The sequence below is a fragment of the Coturnix japonica genome, chromosome Z (assembly GCF_001577835.2).
Source record: "Coturnix japonica isolate 7356 chromosome Z, Coturnix japonica 2.1, whole genome shotgun sequence".
NCBI lineage: Eukaryota > Metazoa > Chordata > Aves > Galliformes > Phasianidae > Coturnix > Coturnix japonica.
Genome location: NC_029547.1, coordinates 32,210,870 through 32,228,594, shown reverse-complemented (window position 1 = coordinate 32,228,594; position 17,725 = coordinate 32,210,870). Strand labels below are relative to the sequence as shown.

The 17,725-nt window shown below is 36.7% G+C and overlaps 1 protein-coding gene across 1 annotated transcript in view; it reads right to left on the bottom strand.

Annotated features, from left to right (window-relative positions):
- Positions 1–7,338: 7,338 nt before the first annotated feature.
- TMC1 (transmembrane channel like 1) overlaps positions 7,339–17,725 on the bottom strand; it is a 40,234-nt gene continuing 29,847 nt past the window's right edge. The window contains exons 16-20 of the mRNA XM_015849107.1: positions 15,744–15,983; positions 14,338–14,463; positions 12,627–12,705; positions 12,398–12,533; positions 7,339–10,920 (exon numbers count right to left, since the gene is read on the bottom strand). Coding sequence (XP_015704593.1) covers positions 10,652–10,920; positions 12,398–12,533; positions 12,627–12,705; positions 14,338–14,463; positions 15,744–15,983 — 850 coding nt within the window. The 3' untranslated portion in view covers positions 7,339–10,651. The remainder of the gene's footprint in view (positions 10,921–12,397; positions 12,534–12,626; positions 12,706–14,337; positions 14,464–15,743; positions 15,984–17,725) is intronic.

Below are 17,725 nucleotides of genomic sequence, written 5' to 3'. Positions count from 1 at the left end.
ATTCCCAAGGATAATGCCCTATAGCCGCTGGGGTCTGGAGTCATCCTGTCTCATTCTTTGACATAAGAACAGTTCTATTACAAGAGAAGGACTGGAGAAATGGAAAAAGTGCCATCTACTGAGTAACCTGCTATAACAGCTCTTCTTGCAGAGAGGAAATCGCTGTGAAGAATGTGGTACTAGTATCGCACTACAAAGTCCATTTGCTGTCAGAATTCCAGGATAAATACTGGCCCGACCACTCAGACAGTCTAAGTCATACTCTACAACAATCAGATGCTTGAAAGTGATGTGATTTAAGCCTTGATCTGACTTTGTTAATTCCAAAATAATTCAGGAACTGGGACAGCTAGGTGATATTTGTGGTATTTGTAAGTCATATCAATCATGTCTTAGTCAGGTCTGCGCATAACAGAGTAACTTCCTAGTAAAAAGCTAGTTTCACAGAAACTTTAGATAACTTCTGAGAAGGAAACCAGAAAGAGATTTTTTTATTTTATTTTATTTTTTTAATCTGAGAATCTTTCTATAATCGGTTAGAGTAGAAGTTAAATTTCTGTCTTTGTGAATACAGATCCCCAATTTGTATCTCTTATTCCTTGTATCACTTATGCCTTGGCTGTGCTGCAGAGTGATCTCAACTGAATCACTTTGAATGATCATGTGTTCATTAACAGGTGAAGCCAGAAAAGAAAAACTAGACTACAAAGACAATTCCACACAGCAGAGTCTTCTGCAGTCTGGTTGGAGTATAAGTCTACCTCATGTACAGGGACAATGCCTGCACTTCTGCTTCACTATGTACTGGAAGCCAGACCCTTCTCTCACATTCTGTGTTTGAAGAGGGAAGGATACCGGAGAACAGAAATGTACTTCTGGTTCCTGTTCACTCACGATATAGAAAAGGAGTAGATACCTGTTATCTCCTGTAGATATCTGTAGATATTTGTAATCTCGTGCAATCAATTTCTCAGCCTGAGAGCTGTGTTTGACTTGCCTTCATGGGCAGCTTGTGTGAGGCTGAATCACCCTTTCCTCCACTGCATTCTTTTTATATTTTATTAAAACTATGGCTTTCTCTTCTGTTATATATCTGCCTGTGATCTCACTTTATTGTGATATTTTATCTGTTACACGTGGTCCATAAGACAGAATAATGCTGAACTCTTTGCATTTGCTGTTTTCACCAGGGGAGTAACAACAGCTTGCAGTTTGAATAAACGTTTTTGCTTTGCAAAAGCATTTTCAAAATTATCTGGGATAAGAATTTGTTAAATGAATATTGCCATATACCTTTGCATTTCATAAGAAAAATACAAAATTGTTGGTAAGTCATTTTTCACATAACATGTGAGTCCTTTCCAGTAAGAGCTTTCTGACTTGAAAGCTCAGATGAAGTTGCAGTTTGGCTTCTATATATACCGATTACAGCTGTCCCTTTGAATGAGCATTACTTCTTGTCATGACAGACTATTTTGGCCTGTAAACTACCTGTAGGTCAGAGTATATGATTCAACAATGTGTTTTTAAAACCAGAAATTGGTAAAATTATTTGCAGTTTCCAATTTCCCATGACCTATTTCAGACTGCCAATCAAATTATTTACTTCAGTTCCTTTCAAATAAACTCCAGCACTGAAAAGATTATGCTATTGGCATTGGTCCAGATATTTCATTAGCAAATTTCTGGCCTTCCCACAAATTCACAGAGTCAAAACTCCACCAGCATGCTTATTCCTGTCAGCTTCTACAGATACAAAAGATACTGATTGATCTTTTCCTGAGATAGTAGCACACATAAAGCAATATGTTATGCTTTTCTGACCTCTGCTGGAGAAAGATCAAGTTACATGAGGTTTTGTTTCATTTTGGTTTTAGGCAAATATGAATTAAAGGGTTAGTTAAGAGATACTGCAGCAAGTTCTATAAGCAGAACAAATGGCTAAGTACTCCCACACCTAGATGTTTGTTTTAATAGGACTTAAATATCCCAGTAAGCTTTGCAGCAGCTCTCCTGTGAGAGTCATACAATAGTTGTGAAGGGAATGGAGAGACAAATGCAACCAGAAGTAATAAAATAGTCTTCTTTTTTTTTTTTTTTCATGAGTTAACATTAACTTCAATTCTGCAATTATTGAACCTAGTAAAAAATGCAAATACATCCTTCTGCAATTACTGAAAATATTTAATAAATTCATATCTAAGGGATAGATTATGATCTGTGCAGCTACAGACTGTAGCAACAGAGAGAACAGTGCAGGAACTAAACTTCAAGTGAGTCCACAGCTAGCAAGAAGGAACATGAAAGAGCAAGATTTCAGGAGAGAGCTGAAAGTAAGACAAGGAATTATTCCATGTTACAAATTCACTAAACTCAGATATTGACAATAAAAATGTAACTCATTTATCTTTCTTTAGTGAAAGCTGGTGAACTACTGAGATAAATTATCACATAATTAAAACACTATGGAATACAGAACCACAAAGCATATTCTGCTAGCATGATTTAGTTTGACTCTGAAGCTTCTCCTAATAAAAAATAAGATGACATATGAAGAATTAATGATTTTCAGTAAACATTACAATTGTTTTCAACACTGTCTTTAGACCATAAAAATAGATCTATATTGCCTGGATAACTATACTTATAGCCAGCAGCTTTATGTGTATACAAGTGGAACTGCAAAATTGCACCATGGAACTGGATATGGGAAGCAATGGAAAGTTGAACATAGAGTAAATAACTATAATTCTATGCCTTGGCTCATCTCACTTGTGCTATGAATTGTAACCTGAAACAGCAGAAAAGGAGAAGTAACAAGATCACTGTTGCTATTTGCACCTTTCATCAAAACATAAACTAAATGCTGTATCTCCTGGACGCAAAAATATTTGGACGCAATCATAGGTAAAGAAAACACTTTTTTAATCTTAAAAATAAGGTATTTTAAAAAGCCAGAGCTTCTTCATCCTACTGGTCACCTCTCTTTTCATGCAGTCCAGGATACTGTTGTCTTCCTGGGCTACAAGAGCACATTGCTGGCTCATGTCCATCTTTTTTCCACCAAGACTTCCAAGGTCTTCTCTGCAGGACTGCTGCCATGAATTCTCTGAGCAGCGTGTTTCAGTGCTCTGTCACCCTCTAAAGAAAAGTTCTTTCTCATGTTCAGATGAAACTTCCTGTGTTCTGGCCTGTTTGTGCCTGTTGTCACTTGTTCTGTCCCTAAGTACCACCAAAAATAGCCTGACCCTATCCTCTTGATATCCATCCTTTAGATATTTATAACCATTGACAAGATCCCCATCAGTATTTTCTCCTCCATAATAAACAGGCCAAGTCTCTCAGCTTTTCTTCAAAAAAAAGATGCTCCGGGCCTCAAATAACCTTTTAGTCTTCTGATAGGCTCTCTCCAGAAGTTCTCTGTCTTTCTTAAAGAAGGGAACCCAGCACTGGACTCAATATTCTAGATGTGGCCTGACCAGGGCAGAGCAGAGGTAGAGGGTCACTTTACTTAATCTGATGGCCATGCTCTCTTCAATATACCCTATAATACCATTATCGCTCTTGGCCACAAGGGGACAGTGCTGGCTCATGGGCAAGTTGTTGGCCACCAGAACATTCAAATCCCTCTTCACAGAGCTCCTTTCCAGCAGGTCAAGCCCTAGCCTGTATGGATGTGTAGTTATTCTTCTCCAGGCGTAGAACTCTACAATTGATTTTGTTGAATCTCATAATGTTTTTCTGTACCCAGCTCTCCAGACTGTCCAGATCTGTGTGCCAGCCACTCTTCCCAGATTTGAATCATCAGCAAACTTTCTGAGTGTGAATTCTATCCCTTCATCCAGATCACTGATGAAGATATTGAACAAGATCAGACCCAGTATCAGCCTCTGGGGAAGACCACCAATTACAGGCCTCTGCACCACCAACCCTCTCAGTTCAGCCAGTCCGAATTATCAATCCAACTTAAGATCCGTTTATCTGCCCCACACTGAGTTTAACTATGAGGATGTTATGGGAGAAAGTGTCAAAAGGCTTGCTGAAAGGCAAACAACAACTTGATATCCACCCAAGTCTTTATATTGACTCAGTAGTCAATTCTTTACATCCACATCTCTCTAATTTAGAGATGAGAATGTGTTGTGGGGCCAATTCCATTTTCTAAGCCAACACAGAACTCTGTAAGATTGGGTTTGGAGGGGTGGGGGCTGAATTTTATCCTACATATTGTCTTTTGATTACAGTAACTCTATTCAAGCAATCATTTTCTCTGAAAACTGTGAATTACAAGCCCAGAGTATCTCATTTCCTATATATTACATCACTTTCCCGTGTGTATGAAAGAGAATAATTGCATTCCACTGTGCAGCAGATGTCACTTAGGTACAGTGAATAGTAAGTACTAAGGAGCACTTAGGAGACAAAATTTTTGAGAGCACAGTTTATGATCTGAGGATATCCACCCACATGAGATTAATCCAGCACACGAGAGCAGCAGCAGCCCAGACAGAGCTGTCAGTTCTTTGTTGTTCTAGCCTGGACTGAAGATCATCATGACAAAAGCACACCTCTTATTTCAAAAGCAAACAAACAAGCAAGAAAATTCCTTTTCATAATTTTCATCTAGTTACAACTGAAGCTTAAGTTCATTTTGGAAATTGTATAGTCTTTTTGTAATAGTTGTCTGCAGGCAAAAACAAGACTAACAAGCTGTTTTAAAAATTGTCCTTAATGTTTTAAATATGATTCCTTTAAACAAATGTAGCATGCTGATATTCTAAGCATGTCATTTTCTGAATGTATCTGAATTCAGAGTTTGTTTAACACTTGTTTAGTGATTTTTTAAAATAAACCAGAAATGAATGTTTTTCTCTCTCTCTCAAAAAAAAAAAAAAAAAAGAGAGAGAGAGAGTGAGAGAACACTGAAAATATATTTGCTTCATTCACTGGCAAAAAAAAAAAAGCAGAAGGAAAGGTAAAGGTTTTGAAATACCTCATTTACTGCAGCTTTTAAGAAAATACTCTCTCGCTGATTATGACAAAACTGAGCTTTGTATTCTATTAGTGTAAGTACTGAAGTGTTAAGTTTTATAAAGTAGATATTTAAGGCCTGTATTTAGTAGTGTTCCTCAGGGGTCAGTACAGGGTCTGGTTTTGTTCAACATTTTCAAATTTGCTGATAATAAAATGCTACAAGGAGCAGATGGCACACCAGAAGGCTGTGCTGTCATTCAGCAAGATCTGAACAGGATGAAGAGTTGGGCAGAGAGAAACCAGATGAGGTTTAACAAGAGCAAGTGTAGAGTCTTCCCTCTGACAAGGAATGTATCATGTAAATGCATGTATAAATGCAGGTTGAGGTATGTCGTGAATCAGCAACACAACACAGGGTTCTCGTGCCAGGAAGGTTTCTTTATTGCTGTGATGATCATGATCATAATGCTGTGTATATATCCCATATATATATTCTATATTCATATGTATTCTACTCATTCTTGTAAGCAAGCCTTTTTAGACTCTAACACATGTACTCAGTACATTTCCACTAACAATCCATTGTTTAGAAAGCAAGCAAATTCCATAACAAGTCTTAATGATCAGCAGAGAGTTTATCTTATGCCTAGGTACAATACATCCCTGTTTGTTCAGACCTTCTGTCTCCTTTCCAGAGCCAAATTAACAGTGAGTCAGTAAATGACAAGGCCGAGCTAGCCTCTCTATTTCCCACAGAGGGATATCTGCCTGCTGAAGAGAAGCTCTGTGGAGATGAACCTGGGGTTCATGGTGAACAACCAGTTGGCCATGAGCAAGCAGTGTGTCCATGTGGCCAAGAAAACCAATGGAATCCTTGGGTGCATTAAAAGGGTATTGACCAGCAGGTCAAGGAAGGAGATCCTCCCCTTCTACTCCACCCTCATCAGAACTTACCTGGAGTATTGTATCCAGTGCTGGGCTCCCTGGTACAAAAAAGGCAGAGATCTCCTGGAAAGAGTCCAGTGAAAAGCCACAAAGGTAGTAAAGGGCCTGGAGCATCTCCCTTATGAGAAAAGGCTGAGAGACCTGTGTCTGCTCACCCCTGAGAAAAGAAGACTGAGAGGGGATCTGGTCAATGTCTACAAATATCCAAGGTGCAGGAAGCAAAGGGACATAGCCAGACTCTTTTCATCAGTGTGTGGCAATACAAGAGGAAACAGCCACGAACTGAAGCATAGGAAGTTCCACATAAATGTACACAAGAACTTCCTTACAGAGGTGGTAATGGAGCACTGGAACAGGCTGTCCAGAGAGGTTGTGGACTCTCTGGAGTTATTCAAGACCCACCTGGACGCCTATCTGTGGAGCCTGCTGTAGGGAGCCTGCTTTGCAAGGGGAGCTGGAGTCAATGATCTCTAGAGGTCCCTTCAAATCCCTACTATCCTGTGATTCTGCTATATTATCTTGAAAGCTTGATGGGTTATGCTGTTCTGTTTTAGCCCCCAGGTCTTGAGAACTGCTGAAAGGAATTTAGAAACATTTCCTCAAACATATTACATTTTGTCTCTTGTTGTTAACACTTCTTTTTTTCTTTAAAATAGTTTATCAAGTCAAGGTTTATCTGGATCTTTATAAAGGTTTTATCTAATAAAAGAAAAAACAAAACAGGGACTCGCTCCTTATTTGAGATTTAAAACACGGCTTTGGTGTTTTCTTCCACATCTGACTCTCTTATGGTTAGCTCACTGCATAAAAATAGCCTTATGTTTACAGAGATGATCACTTCTAATGAGCACAGGTGCAATTTTGTAGTGAGAACAATAAAAATGTGATTAACAGCTTTAGTGAAGAGAATTTACATTGACTGCAAACTGTTTGGTCTAAGATTTAGTAATTTAAATTTGTCCAATTTAAATATTTTGATTCCTGTTCTAGTGATTTGAGTAATGGCTTATAGCAATTATTGAATAGAAATTACATATTGGATTATTTTTTTCTAATCTAATTCCAGGCAAGAGAGGTAGAGAATGCTATGCTTATTCACAGTGATTCTAAATTTTGAAGTATTGAAAGCTCTTCTTGCAGCCATGGAGAGCTGGCGAGGGGCAGACAAAAAAAAAGACAAAAGATAAATGCTAAATACATTTTATTGCAATATCATTAGTTACTACATGACGTAAATGCTCACATGATAATAAAAACCTTAAGGTAATTTATTTATTGAAATGAACCACAAGGTTTGGAAATTCTTTTTGCTGGTGCAACTCCCAAATTAAATACCCAATATTTCTTTTAGTGTGCATAAATGCAATATTATATTAAATTAAAAAAAAAAAAAAAAAAAAAAAAAAAAAAAAAAACAAAAAAAAAAAAAAAAATACTAAACATGATAGATTAATCAGATCATTGAATTACAGCACACAGATATTCAGATGCTTTCTGTCTGGGCATTTAGGGATCTGATATTTATTTTTTCCATGAATTACTATTGTTAAAGCCAGACATCTTTTGGCTTTCTACATGAACTTTAAATATCCTAATGCAAATAAATACTCAACAGCGAGTGCTTTTACTCAAATATGATACAAGTTGCCATTAGAATCTGTAATCTATGATTATCACTCTTACCACTCAGCCTTAGGCAATAAGACAGCAACTTTTTGTCATACCAAAAAAATATCTTTTTTATACTTCTGTTAACAAAGATGTATGATTTTCCTGTGTAACACTGCAGTTTAGGGAAGTATGTCTCCTATTTTAGTTTATAATCATTATCCCTTGTTTATAAGATCCCCTTAAATGCTGAAAGGCTGCAACAAAGCCTTTCAGAAACTTTATTGTCTCCAAGCTGAACATGCTCAGCTATAAATAAAATAAATAAATATATAGTGAAGGTAGAGTAATTGAACCAAAGACTCAAACTATAGAAGGGCTGGAGAAAGGATATACAGAAAGGAAATGAACAGTAAAACACTTTCTGGTTTCTTTTAACAAGTAATCAGCAGCTTTTCCTAAATGTGGATTTAATATTGAAGATTGAGAGGTATAATATCTGATCTTGTCTTTCAAATCCATGTTATTTTATTAATAAGATGTCAATCAATTTAACAGAGCTACGCTAGAAAGCACTGAAAGCAAAGCTTCATAAAACAGTGAGTAAAGGTCTTCATTTAGATACAGTAAAGAGTAAATATTTTATATACAGTCACTGCAGCTTGATGCTTATCATAGGACATAAAAAGCATCCATCCTTGTTATTGTTATTAATGTAAGTTATTACATGCTCATCCTTGCCTTTACAGATGAATACTGAGGAGACATTTGTTGTTAAAAATATTGTTGAAAAATACATATCAGAGTAACAGAACAGTTTTAGCATGTGGAGTCTCTCTTTCCCATTCATGATGCAAAACAATTCTGCAGACTTAAAGACTTAGTAAAACACACACAGTGATTTTTCACTCCAAAAGGAACTTGAGATCCTTATTAAGGCCTCTATGTTGCATGGAACCACACTGCTTCATAACCAGATGGTTACTCTAATTTACTTCAACAACCTTCAAAAGCTATTCTATCTTTTCTTCTTTGTATGGATTACCATGTCACAAAGAATATTTAAATTAGTTTCTTCACCTGTTCTAAAAAAAGGATGTAACGCATAGCCTTGATTACACATAGCACCTTCTTTTTCTAAGTGTCAGTCGCAGGTATAAAAAGTCCCAAACTAATATCTCATTACAAACATTTCCTTGCTTTTCAGAAAAGTTTGTTCTATACCCATGGATGAGGCAAAACCCTAGAGCACTGAGGCTTACTTTTAGCTTACAATCTAATTTATTTCTGGACTAAAAGTGTGTTCAGATTTAATATTTGAATATTTCACATTTTTTAAAGTTTGAATTACTGTACTTTCTGAAAACATCTGAACTTTGTAGATTAAAAAATCTATTTATCTTCCAAAGATGAAATGATCTATGCTACACTTTGCGTAAGTTAAATTACAAGAATCACTGTACCCCAGATGCAGACCTTCCTTGTGATCCATTCCTAATTCATTTGTCCACTCAGTTAGTAGCAATGCAGTTCCACTTTGTCTGCAAGACCTTTTCATGTGCTTATTGCAATGCAGTTCTCTTTCAATCCAGTTAGCAGTGCTTTGTGTTTGTATACAGAGCATCCATGCCGAAGTTGGCTAAAGATCTGATTGATCTCATGTCCTGTCACTAGCTGATAGCAGATGCTTACAGAATCCGTGCAAGAATTAAGTAAAGTATAAAATGAACTTTCCTTTAGTTTATGTCCCTAGCACCTGGCAATTGATTTATAGACTGTTTGAGTTAGAATGTGAATTTGGCTGACTGCGTATTATAGAAATATGCAGGCTGCATAGTTTTATGCCTTTTTCAATAGGTTCCACAAGCTGATTCTTTTTTGTTGTTGTAGTTTGGTTGGATTTTTGTTATTGTTGTTTTGGTTTTTATTTTGGTGATACCACAGACTTGCAGTATACTGAGATATGATAAACTTCTTTTTCAGTGGATAAAAATGAACTCATTTTATACAGAATATCCCCATTAGAATTGCAGTTATTTTTCAGAATACAGCCTATTGACTATATTGTTGTTATTTATCTTCTGAGTATTAGAAGAAGTATCAGAGCCCAAAGTTTGGACAGCAAAACAAAATCAGAACATAAAAATATGACTGTCTCATTGGAATAAGTAACAAGGTTACAAATGAACACGCATCTATTCTGTGTTTCTACTACACTATCATAGTGAGGATCTGCTCCAGCCTGGGCTCTCTATATGGCAATACAGATTTACACTAATAAATCCACAAAGCAGATTGATAGCTTATATTCTTATGCAGTAATAAATGTCCAATTTTTTTTTTAAAATCCTGGTGAGTACTGGTCTTACCTATATTCCTCAAAATCATATCTGCATATATATGCATAGGAAATATTTGTTCACCACATTATTATTTAAATTCATGTTTAGTCTTTCAAAATATGACAAAACTCAATATTGCTGTACTAGCTAAAAGTGGCACTGCAACAGGAGTTAAATAGGAGTTAAATTTTCGTCATAGCAACAGGCAGAACATTGCTCTTCTTTTACCTCTAGAACAACTTCCCAAAGACTTTAGAGATAATTACCCAACTTCTGAAACAATCACAGTTTCATCATACAAAATCACAATGCTTTGAGTAGGCATATCTCAATTGCAGAGGTCTAGCCACATGTATTTTTTAAATATAACTGATTCAAATTCACTAAGAAGTTTAGTTTTCAGCAAACATTTTTGAGGAACAAAAATAAGAGACACTCTTGCAAGCTTTTAAGAAAATAACCAACAAAATACAAAATAATATTTATTTTCCTAACAATATTTTCCAATACATACCCTAAGATTCATGACGTTTTGACACAGCTAACACATTTTTGCAATATCTTTAAAAGCAAGCAGATTTTTTTTTATTTTTTTTTTTATTCTTTGTTTCTGCTGGGAAGTCTCATCCCAAAAAACTGAAGCATAGGAATATGCAGATAAAAATTCATAATAGACACAACAGAGTTCTGCACTTCCAGGAGGTTTTTGCAAGTCGAGATCACTCCTGTCTCCCTCATTGTCCTTCATCTTATAACAAAGCAGAAAAGGACAGACAGCTTCCTTATCTGTAGTAGGGAGGGCCTCTGGGCATTCCTGGCTGTACCCCTGGAAAACGTGGGTGTCCAGGTGGATAGCCCGGTGCTGCAAACCCTCGTGGCCCCGGTGGCCGAGTCACAGCAATGGGTGGGGGAGGAAGGTTTCCTCCTCTGCCTTGTGGTGGATAGTGGCCATTTAGGGCAGCACCTGGATGCTGTGGTGCCTGAGAGGAACTTGCTTCCTGTGGCTGACCTGTTGTCTTTGCTTCACTGCCACTCTGTTCTTTCTTGTTATCTGAAAAGTGTTAGGAGAACAGGGTTAAGGAATAAAAAAAACAAGAAGCAGAAAATCTCTCAGAGGGAAAATCTGCAGTACACTATCTGCTCCCAAATATGCTGGAAAGTCTAGGGCCCGAGGCACCAACAGCTGTGTAAGGTATGAGCAGATCTGCTCTGCCTTGTGGGCAGGCTGCAGGATGAAATACATAGATTAAAAAGTGTCATGGAGACAAACAGAAGGAGCGGGGAAACAACAATTCACCCAATGCACAGACAGTTTATTTTAAAGGAAAAATCAGAAAACCCAAGACAGCTTGCGTCACATCAGGCTGAGGAAAAAAACTGCAAGGCTGGAGGCAATACAAATGAAAGGAAAGGATGGAATCAAGTCTGCTGTAAAGCTGCAAATGAAAAGGCTCCTTGCCTGCTCCAGCATCACGGAATCCTTTTTAGAACAGGTCTGAGGACCTGGATGCAGAAAGCCCTTAATGTGGAAGGCCCATCTGTGGATGATAACAGCCCACTCAGTCTAGACAAATGAAATCAAACCACAAAAAGCCTTCCCCAAACATCAAGACTGCAACACAGAAGAAGATGGGTATAAGTTGTAGGTGATTCCTCCTTACAAGGAACTGAATGCCCAATATGCCAAACAGACCTTCTTCCTAGAGAAGTCTGCTGTCTTTCTAGGGATCAGGTGAGGGATGCCACTAGGTTGCATGGTGCCATGGTACTGGAAAAAAGGCAACATCATGCCCATTTTTAAGAAGGCTTTTAAAAAGGATGACCCCAGAAACTACCAACCTGTCAGTCTCACCTTCATGCTGGAAAAGATGATGGAGTAGATCCTCCTGGAAGCTATGCTAAGACACGTGGGAGACAGGGAAGTGATACAGGAGAAACCGTATGGCTTTGCCAAGGACAAATCTTGTTAGACCAACCAAGTGGCCTTTTATGATGGTGTCACTGCACCAGTGGACAAGGGAAGAGACCATTACATCATCTACCTGGACTGTAGCAAGACCTTAGACATGATAACTTACAACATCTTTCTCTCCGAGATGTTAAGGTATGAATTTGAAATATAAACTGTTCAATTGATGAAAAATTGGCTGCAGGATCCAGAGGGTAGTGGTTAGTGGTTCAGTGTCTGGATGGAGATAACTAATGAGTGGTGTCCCACAGGGGTAGGTACTGATACTCTTTAATATCCTTGTCAGTGACATTAACAGTGGGGTCGAGTGAATCCTCAGCAAGTTTGTTGATGACACCAAGCTGTAGGGTGTAGCTGACACCAGAGGGATGGGCTGCCATCCAGAGGGATCTGGACAGACTTGAGTAGTGGGCTCAGGTGAACCTCATGCGGTTCAACAAATCCAAGTGCAAGGTCCTCACTACCAATATAAGCTGGGAGATATAGGAATTGAGCACAGCCCTGCCAAAAAAAGACCTGCAAGTATTCCTCATCTTGAGAAATTCAAATCTATGTTTACCTTGATTTGCAGTAGATTCATCTTGCTTGCCTCCTTTTTGCTTTGACTGTGGTGGCTCTGTCTCAAATGGATTTTCCTCTTGTTCATTTGATTTTTGTGCCTTTTGTTTATTTCTTCTTTTGTTTTCTTCTGCTTGCTAATGATGGAGAGAGAGGTCATCTTTCATTAACCTGAATATATTCTCTAACAATCATAAAAATAACAGAATTAACAATTCCCCATTCCTTACACTTTGAAGTTTCTTCTTCAGTTCCAGGTTAGCTTCCTTGTAGGATTTGGATGTAGCATTGAGATAATAAATACTCAGGCTAAATTTAAAGAAAAAGAATATATGTTGTTAGATAATAGTTTAAATACAAAGATTATTACAAGAATCCTATGGCAATAACTGTAGTTATGCTAATGCCAAAACTGTATTTTTTCCCATTTATAAGGCCTAATCAGAAGAGGTATTTTGACAGTGAACAAGGGAGTACGAAGAAGGCATACATAGCTCAAGGGAAATAATAATTTCTTATAAAGCAGAAATAAACATGGCAGCTATGGAAAATTCTATGAATTCTATGCAGTGTGCTCCAATGACTAAAGTTAAATAAGTTATTCAATAAAATTGGCAGAAAAACAGACAAAATCATATTTTTTTTGTTCTAAAACACAATCCCATTCTATTAAACAATAATATCACTGCATAGTAAATTTTCACTTTTTAATGAATTGTGTTTATTTCATAATAGCTCTATGAAATTATTATTTTTTACTATCTTAAGAAGTGGAATTCTGATATGAAATGTTATATTGAAGTAAGCAGAAAATAATCTTCATATCCTATTTTCACTGCTTTTCCCAATTTTGCTTTATATATTCTTTATCCACCCCCTTTCTGCCCCACTCCCATCCCACCTCCTTAGTTTTGTTTTTATTTCTGCTTTGGCCCACAGCAAGATAGGAACTGTGCTCACAATAATTCAGTAGGAACTAACTGTACAATTCAGAGGACAATCTAGTCTCTGCTTATCTAGCTAAGATTTAAACAGGAGGAAATAATATGTGAATCTTCCTAAAATTTCATCTCAGAATCTCATTTATTTCATGTAAAAGCCTTCTGCAATTTCTGTTCCATTTTGTAGTCTCCTCCATGTTTCTGGCAATTCCAGAATGTATGGTTAAGCCCCTGTCCATTTGTACCTAGAATTTGCTTTTAGTTCAGTATGCTAAAAAATGTTATATATATGTGCATTAGTTTAAAATACTTTTATCAACGACTCAATACAGTCTTTAAGAAAGACTTTTCAGGTTCATTATTCATTATCTGCTATAAAGCTATTAAAGATCTATAACAAGAAAGTGGACATAAGAGAAATATAGAAATATACTTGAGATGGGAATATCTCCATACTGTATTTCCATAACTCTCTCTCTCCATTCAATTCCATCTCAAAGGGTACAGTTTTATCAAGGAAGAGCACTGGCACTCAAGATCAGACACACCGAAAGTTAATGAGAAATTGTTCACCTTCTTGGTAGCCATCATTCTAATAACTTTGTATTGAACTTGTTAAGGATTTATGAGAGGTAGTTCTACCTACTGGACAAGCTGATCAAGGTCACACTACCGCTTCAGATCCCACAACCCTTTGCATTTTGATTAGGGTTTCTCCGTTATAGTAGCAAAAGCAAAAATTAAATTAAAAAGCAAAAACAAAAAAACAAATAATAAAAAGAAAAAAAGAAAAGAAAAGCAAAAAAGCTGCAGAACAAAAGAAATGATCATCTGTGGAAAAGTACATTAGTTGTGACCAAATAGAAGACATGAATTCTTCATCACAGAGGATTCAGTACTCTAATTAAGAAACTTAGGCAGTATAAACTTGGAGTAAAAGAAAATGAACAGACTTTTCATTAAGTATTAAGCAAGATATCAGTTTATATTCTATACGTACACCATCAGTAATATAAAAGGTAGGATGAGTCCAGGGTTAGAGGCATAACCAAATACCTTCCCAAACCAAGAAGGGAAGTCATGCTCCAGAGTTTCTGATATGACTTCAAACATTCTTGTTTTCCCACTAGTAAACAGAAAACGTGACAATATATCAAATAAAAATATTTTGGCAATGTTAATGCAGTAGCATGCACATATAAGTGAAACATATCTCATAAAATCTGGGTAAAATAATTTTAAAAAACAACTGTGTTTTGTCATTATTTAAAACTTAAAATTCTATAAGTTTCTTTCGCACTTGTACAAAGTTCTCCATAACTTTGCTAGATAATGAGGTTAAAGTAGTAAGTCCATATTTTCCTGGGTTTTCTCTCATACACTTAATAACACTGTTTAGCTTCCAGCTGGTAAAAGACCAGTCTTCCAAGTTTTCTGAGACCATTTTATCAGATCACTGATAAAAACATCCACTAACTGCTTCAGTACTTGGATGAATGCTGTCAGACTTTATGCAAATTATAAGAAACCTTACTTTGCACCATGTGCTTTGTTATCATCACTTCTGTAAAATTAAAGCAAGATTATGCCTCAGTAAACTTTTAGAATGTCATGCTATTATCCCTTTATATCACTGTGACCAGTGCAAGTGGCTAGATGAATATACCAAAATAAACCAAAATTGGAATTTCATATATTTAATTTTGTTGTGTGCTCATTAAAATCATATCTCATTCTAACTACCAACTAAAGATGCTGAAAATGATACCAAACTTTCCAATTGAATGTATGGCTATATTTAAGGTAGCTTGAATGGAAGACACATGTTTGCATTCATGAGGCAGGCCAAAGTACTTAGAAAAGACTAGTGAATACAGGGGTCTTGAGAACTTGAGGAGCAATGGAAATAAAGGAGCATGAAATATAGTGTCAGATGGAGATATCATAGCAGTCAAAGACTGTATCACCTCCTTGAGTTTCAGCACATCTGTGTACATTCTAACACACCCCTATTACAAGGCATACATAGACATTTACTATGTCACTCTCAAGATAGAAGACCACAGTGGCCTAACTGGCCACTGCTCTACTACTCAAGAATAATTACTGGCTTAATTAGAGCAAGAACAGCAAAAGTTTATATTACATCTAACTAAAAGAAAAGATTTTCTGTTCTACACTCAAAGAAAAATACTTTTAAATAATTAACCAGTTTTCTAGGATTCCACCTTCATGAAGCATTATAGTAACAAATGCCACAGGAAAAAAAACAAACAAACAAACAAAAAAGAAACTTATATCAGGTGCTAACACTTATTAAGGAAGCTTATTTTCATTATTGGATCATTTACTGATGAGGCAGTCCAAAATATCATTAGCAAAAGATGTAGGTAAAATGCAAAAGACCTGAAAGGGCCACAATCAAAAGATGGTGGAATGGAGACAATAGTGTACACAGCAGGCAGTGTAGAAAGAAAAAGAATGAAAAGCAACATGGCCATGTAGAAGTTGTTTGATCTGGAGGCTTTGAAGACTCGCTCCTGGGGAACATTGCAGCACATCACTGCCCAGCACTGCAGGTACATTGAAGTATGGAGTCGGAACACATTGATTGCTGGGAGACATGGAGCATAAAAAGATCCCATCCTAGAAAAAAAGGAAAAAAAAAAATAAATCACAACCTCACAATATTTTCTGATAGAACTTCTGGCAAGATATACCACTTGTTCCCTATTTCAGTGTGCTGTGCATTCATTTATATACTGCACATTATTTAATAAAACTTTGTTGACACTTTTCTTTTTTTCTTTTAATGGCCTTGTCTCTCCTTGCTTTAAGAATTACTGCAGGCATATGGACAGAATTTACCACATGTAGTTTTTGTTTCAAAATTCCAAACTCATTTTTCTCTGCAAATGAGAGGATCAGTTAATGAAATGCTACTCATTCCTACCTTGTACTGTTAGTTCAGGTAGCATCCCTGTTGTGTTAAATAAACATGGATTGCATTTAAGCTAAGTATTACCATAATAATCTAGCTTATTCTTTATTTCTTAATATACTAGCACCATTTTAGGAAGGGATTATTTTGCTACATTGTCTACTTCCAGATTACAGAGATGTCATGTCAGAATACATGAGATTAACATTTCGCTCTTCTTGTCATGTATGCAGTGTCATGGTTTAATAATTTTGTAATTTTGCTATCAGTATTCCACATCATAACATCATATAAAGCATGAATAATTTTACTGAATCTGCAACTTACAGAAGAAGACTACATCTCCCAGAGAACAACACGGTCAGAGATGGGTCACGGGACCTGGACACTATATTATCTCTCTCCCAGGCTAGACTGAGGTCTTTCAAGTTCTGGCGTTCAGGGGAGTGTGTGGGAGCCTTCACTGTTTCACCTAGAGTTAACAGTAGGCCTCTCGGTTTTGGGACTCATTTCTCTCTCCTATTTTGCTTGATTCATTAGCTTAATTTCAATTATATTATATTATATTGTGTTATCCTGTATTTCGATATAGTATTTAGTAAATAAGTGTGCCTCTTTATATCATTGCCACTGTTTTCTTTTTCTAATTAGCTTTTTCATTTAGGCCTAGGGCCCCTGTGGGGCCCATGTACCCCTGTCACAGACACAGGTAGATTTTCATTTAAACCATGACAATGCAGTGAGAAGGAAAGATAAATGCTTTTCAGCTATGATTGAAGACAAGGAGCATCTTATGGCCTTACTCCTTACCCTCACACAGGTCAGTTGCAGTATACTCTCCAACAAGATTCTCAGTAATCTATGTATATTTTTGGGTATTAGGTATAACACTTAATACAGGTAGAAAAAATCTTGCCAATAGCATTTTAATATAGAGAAGACTAGCAAATGATTTGCATTCCAATCGTTTTCTGAATACTCAGAGAAGAAAGAGAATAAAGGAGCTTTTCATGGTCTATCTCATCTGCAGAATTAATGCACACATACATTTCTCATCTCTTCTAGTTAAGTGGCAGTCATAACTGCACCTGAGTCTATTCACTACTACTGGAGCAGGAACATTCATATATGGATACGTATATTTAAGGCATTTTTGCACATGATGCATTGGAATAAACTAGATATTTCAGTTTCAAGGCATTCAAATGACTGGAAAACAATCAACAGTAAGATAGGATTCCACCACGCCTTTTACTGCAAAACTCTACAAAAGTCTCATACATCTAGTCCCCGAATATCAGCACAGAACTATTTTATAAATACTCCCACTGATTTCACTGTACTGAAGTAGTGCATTACACTGGCATCAAACTAAAGCAACGAGACAAGACTGGCATTTCACAGATGCTGCAAAATCCTGCAGTACTGCAGAGAGTGCTGATGAACA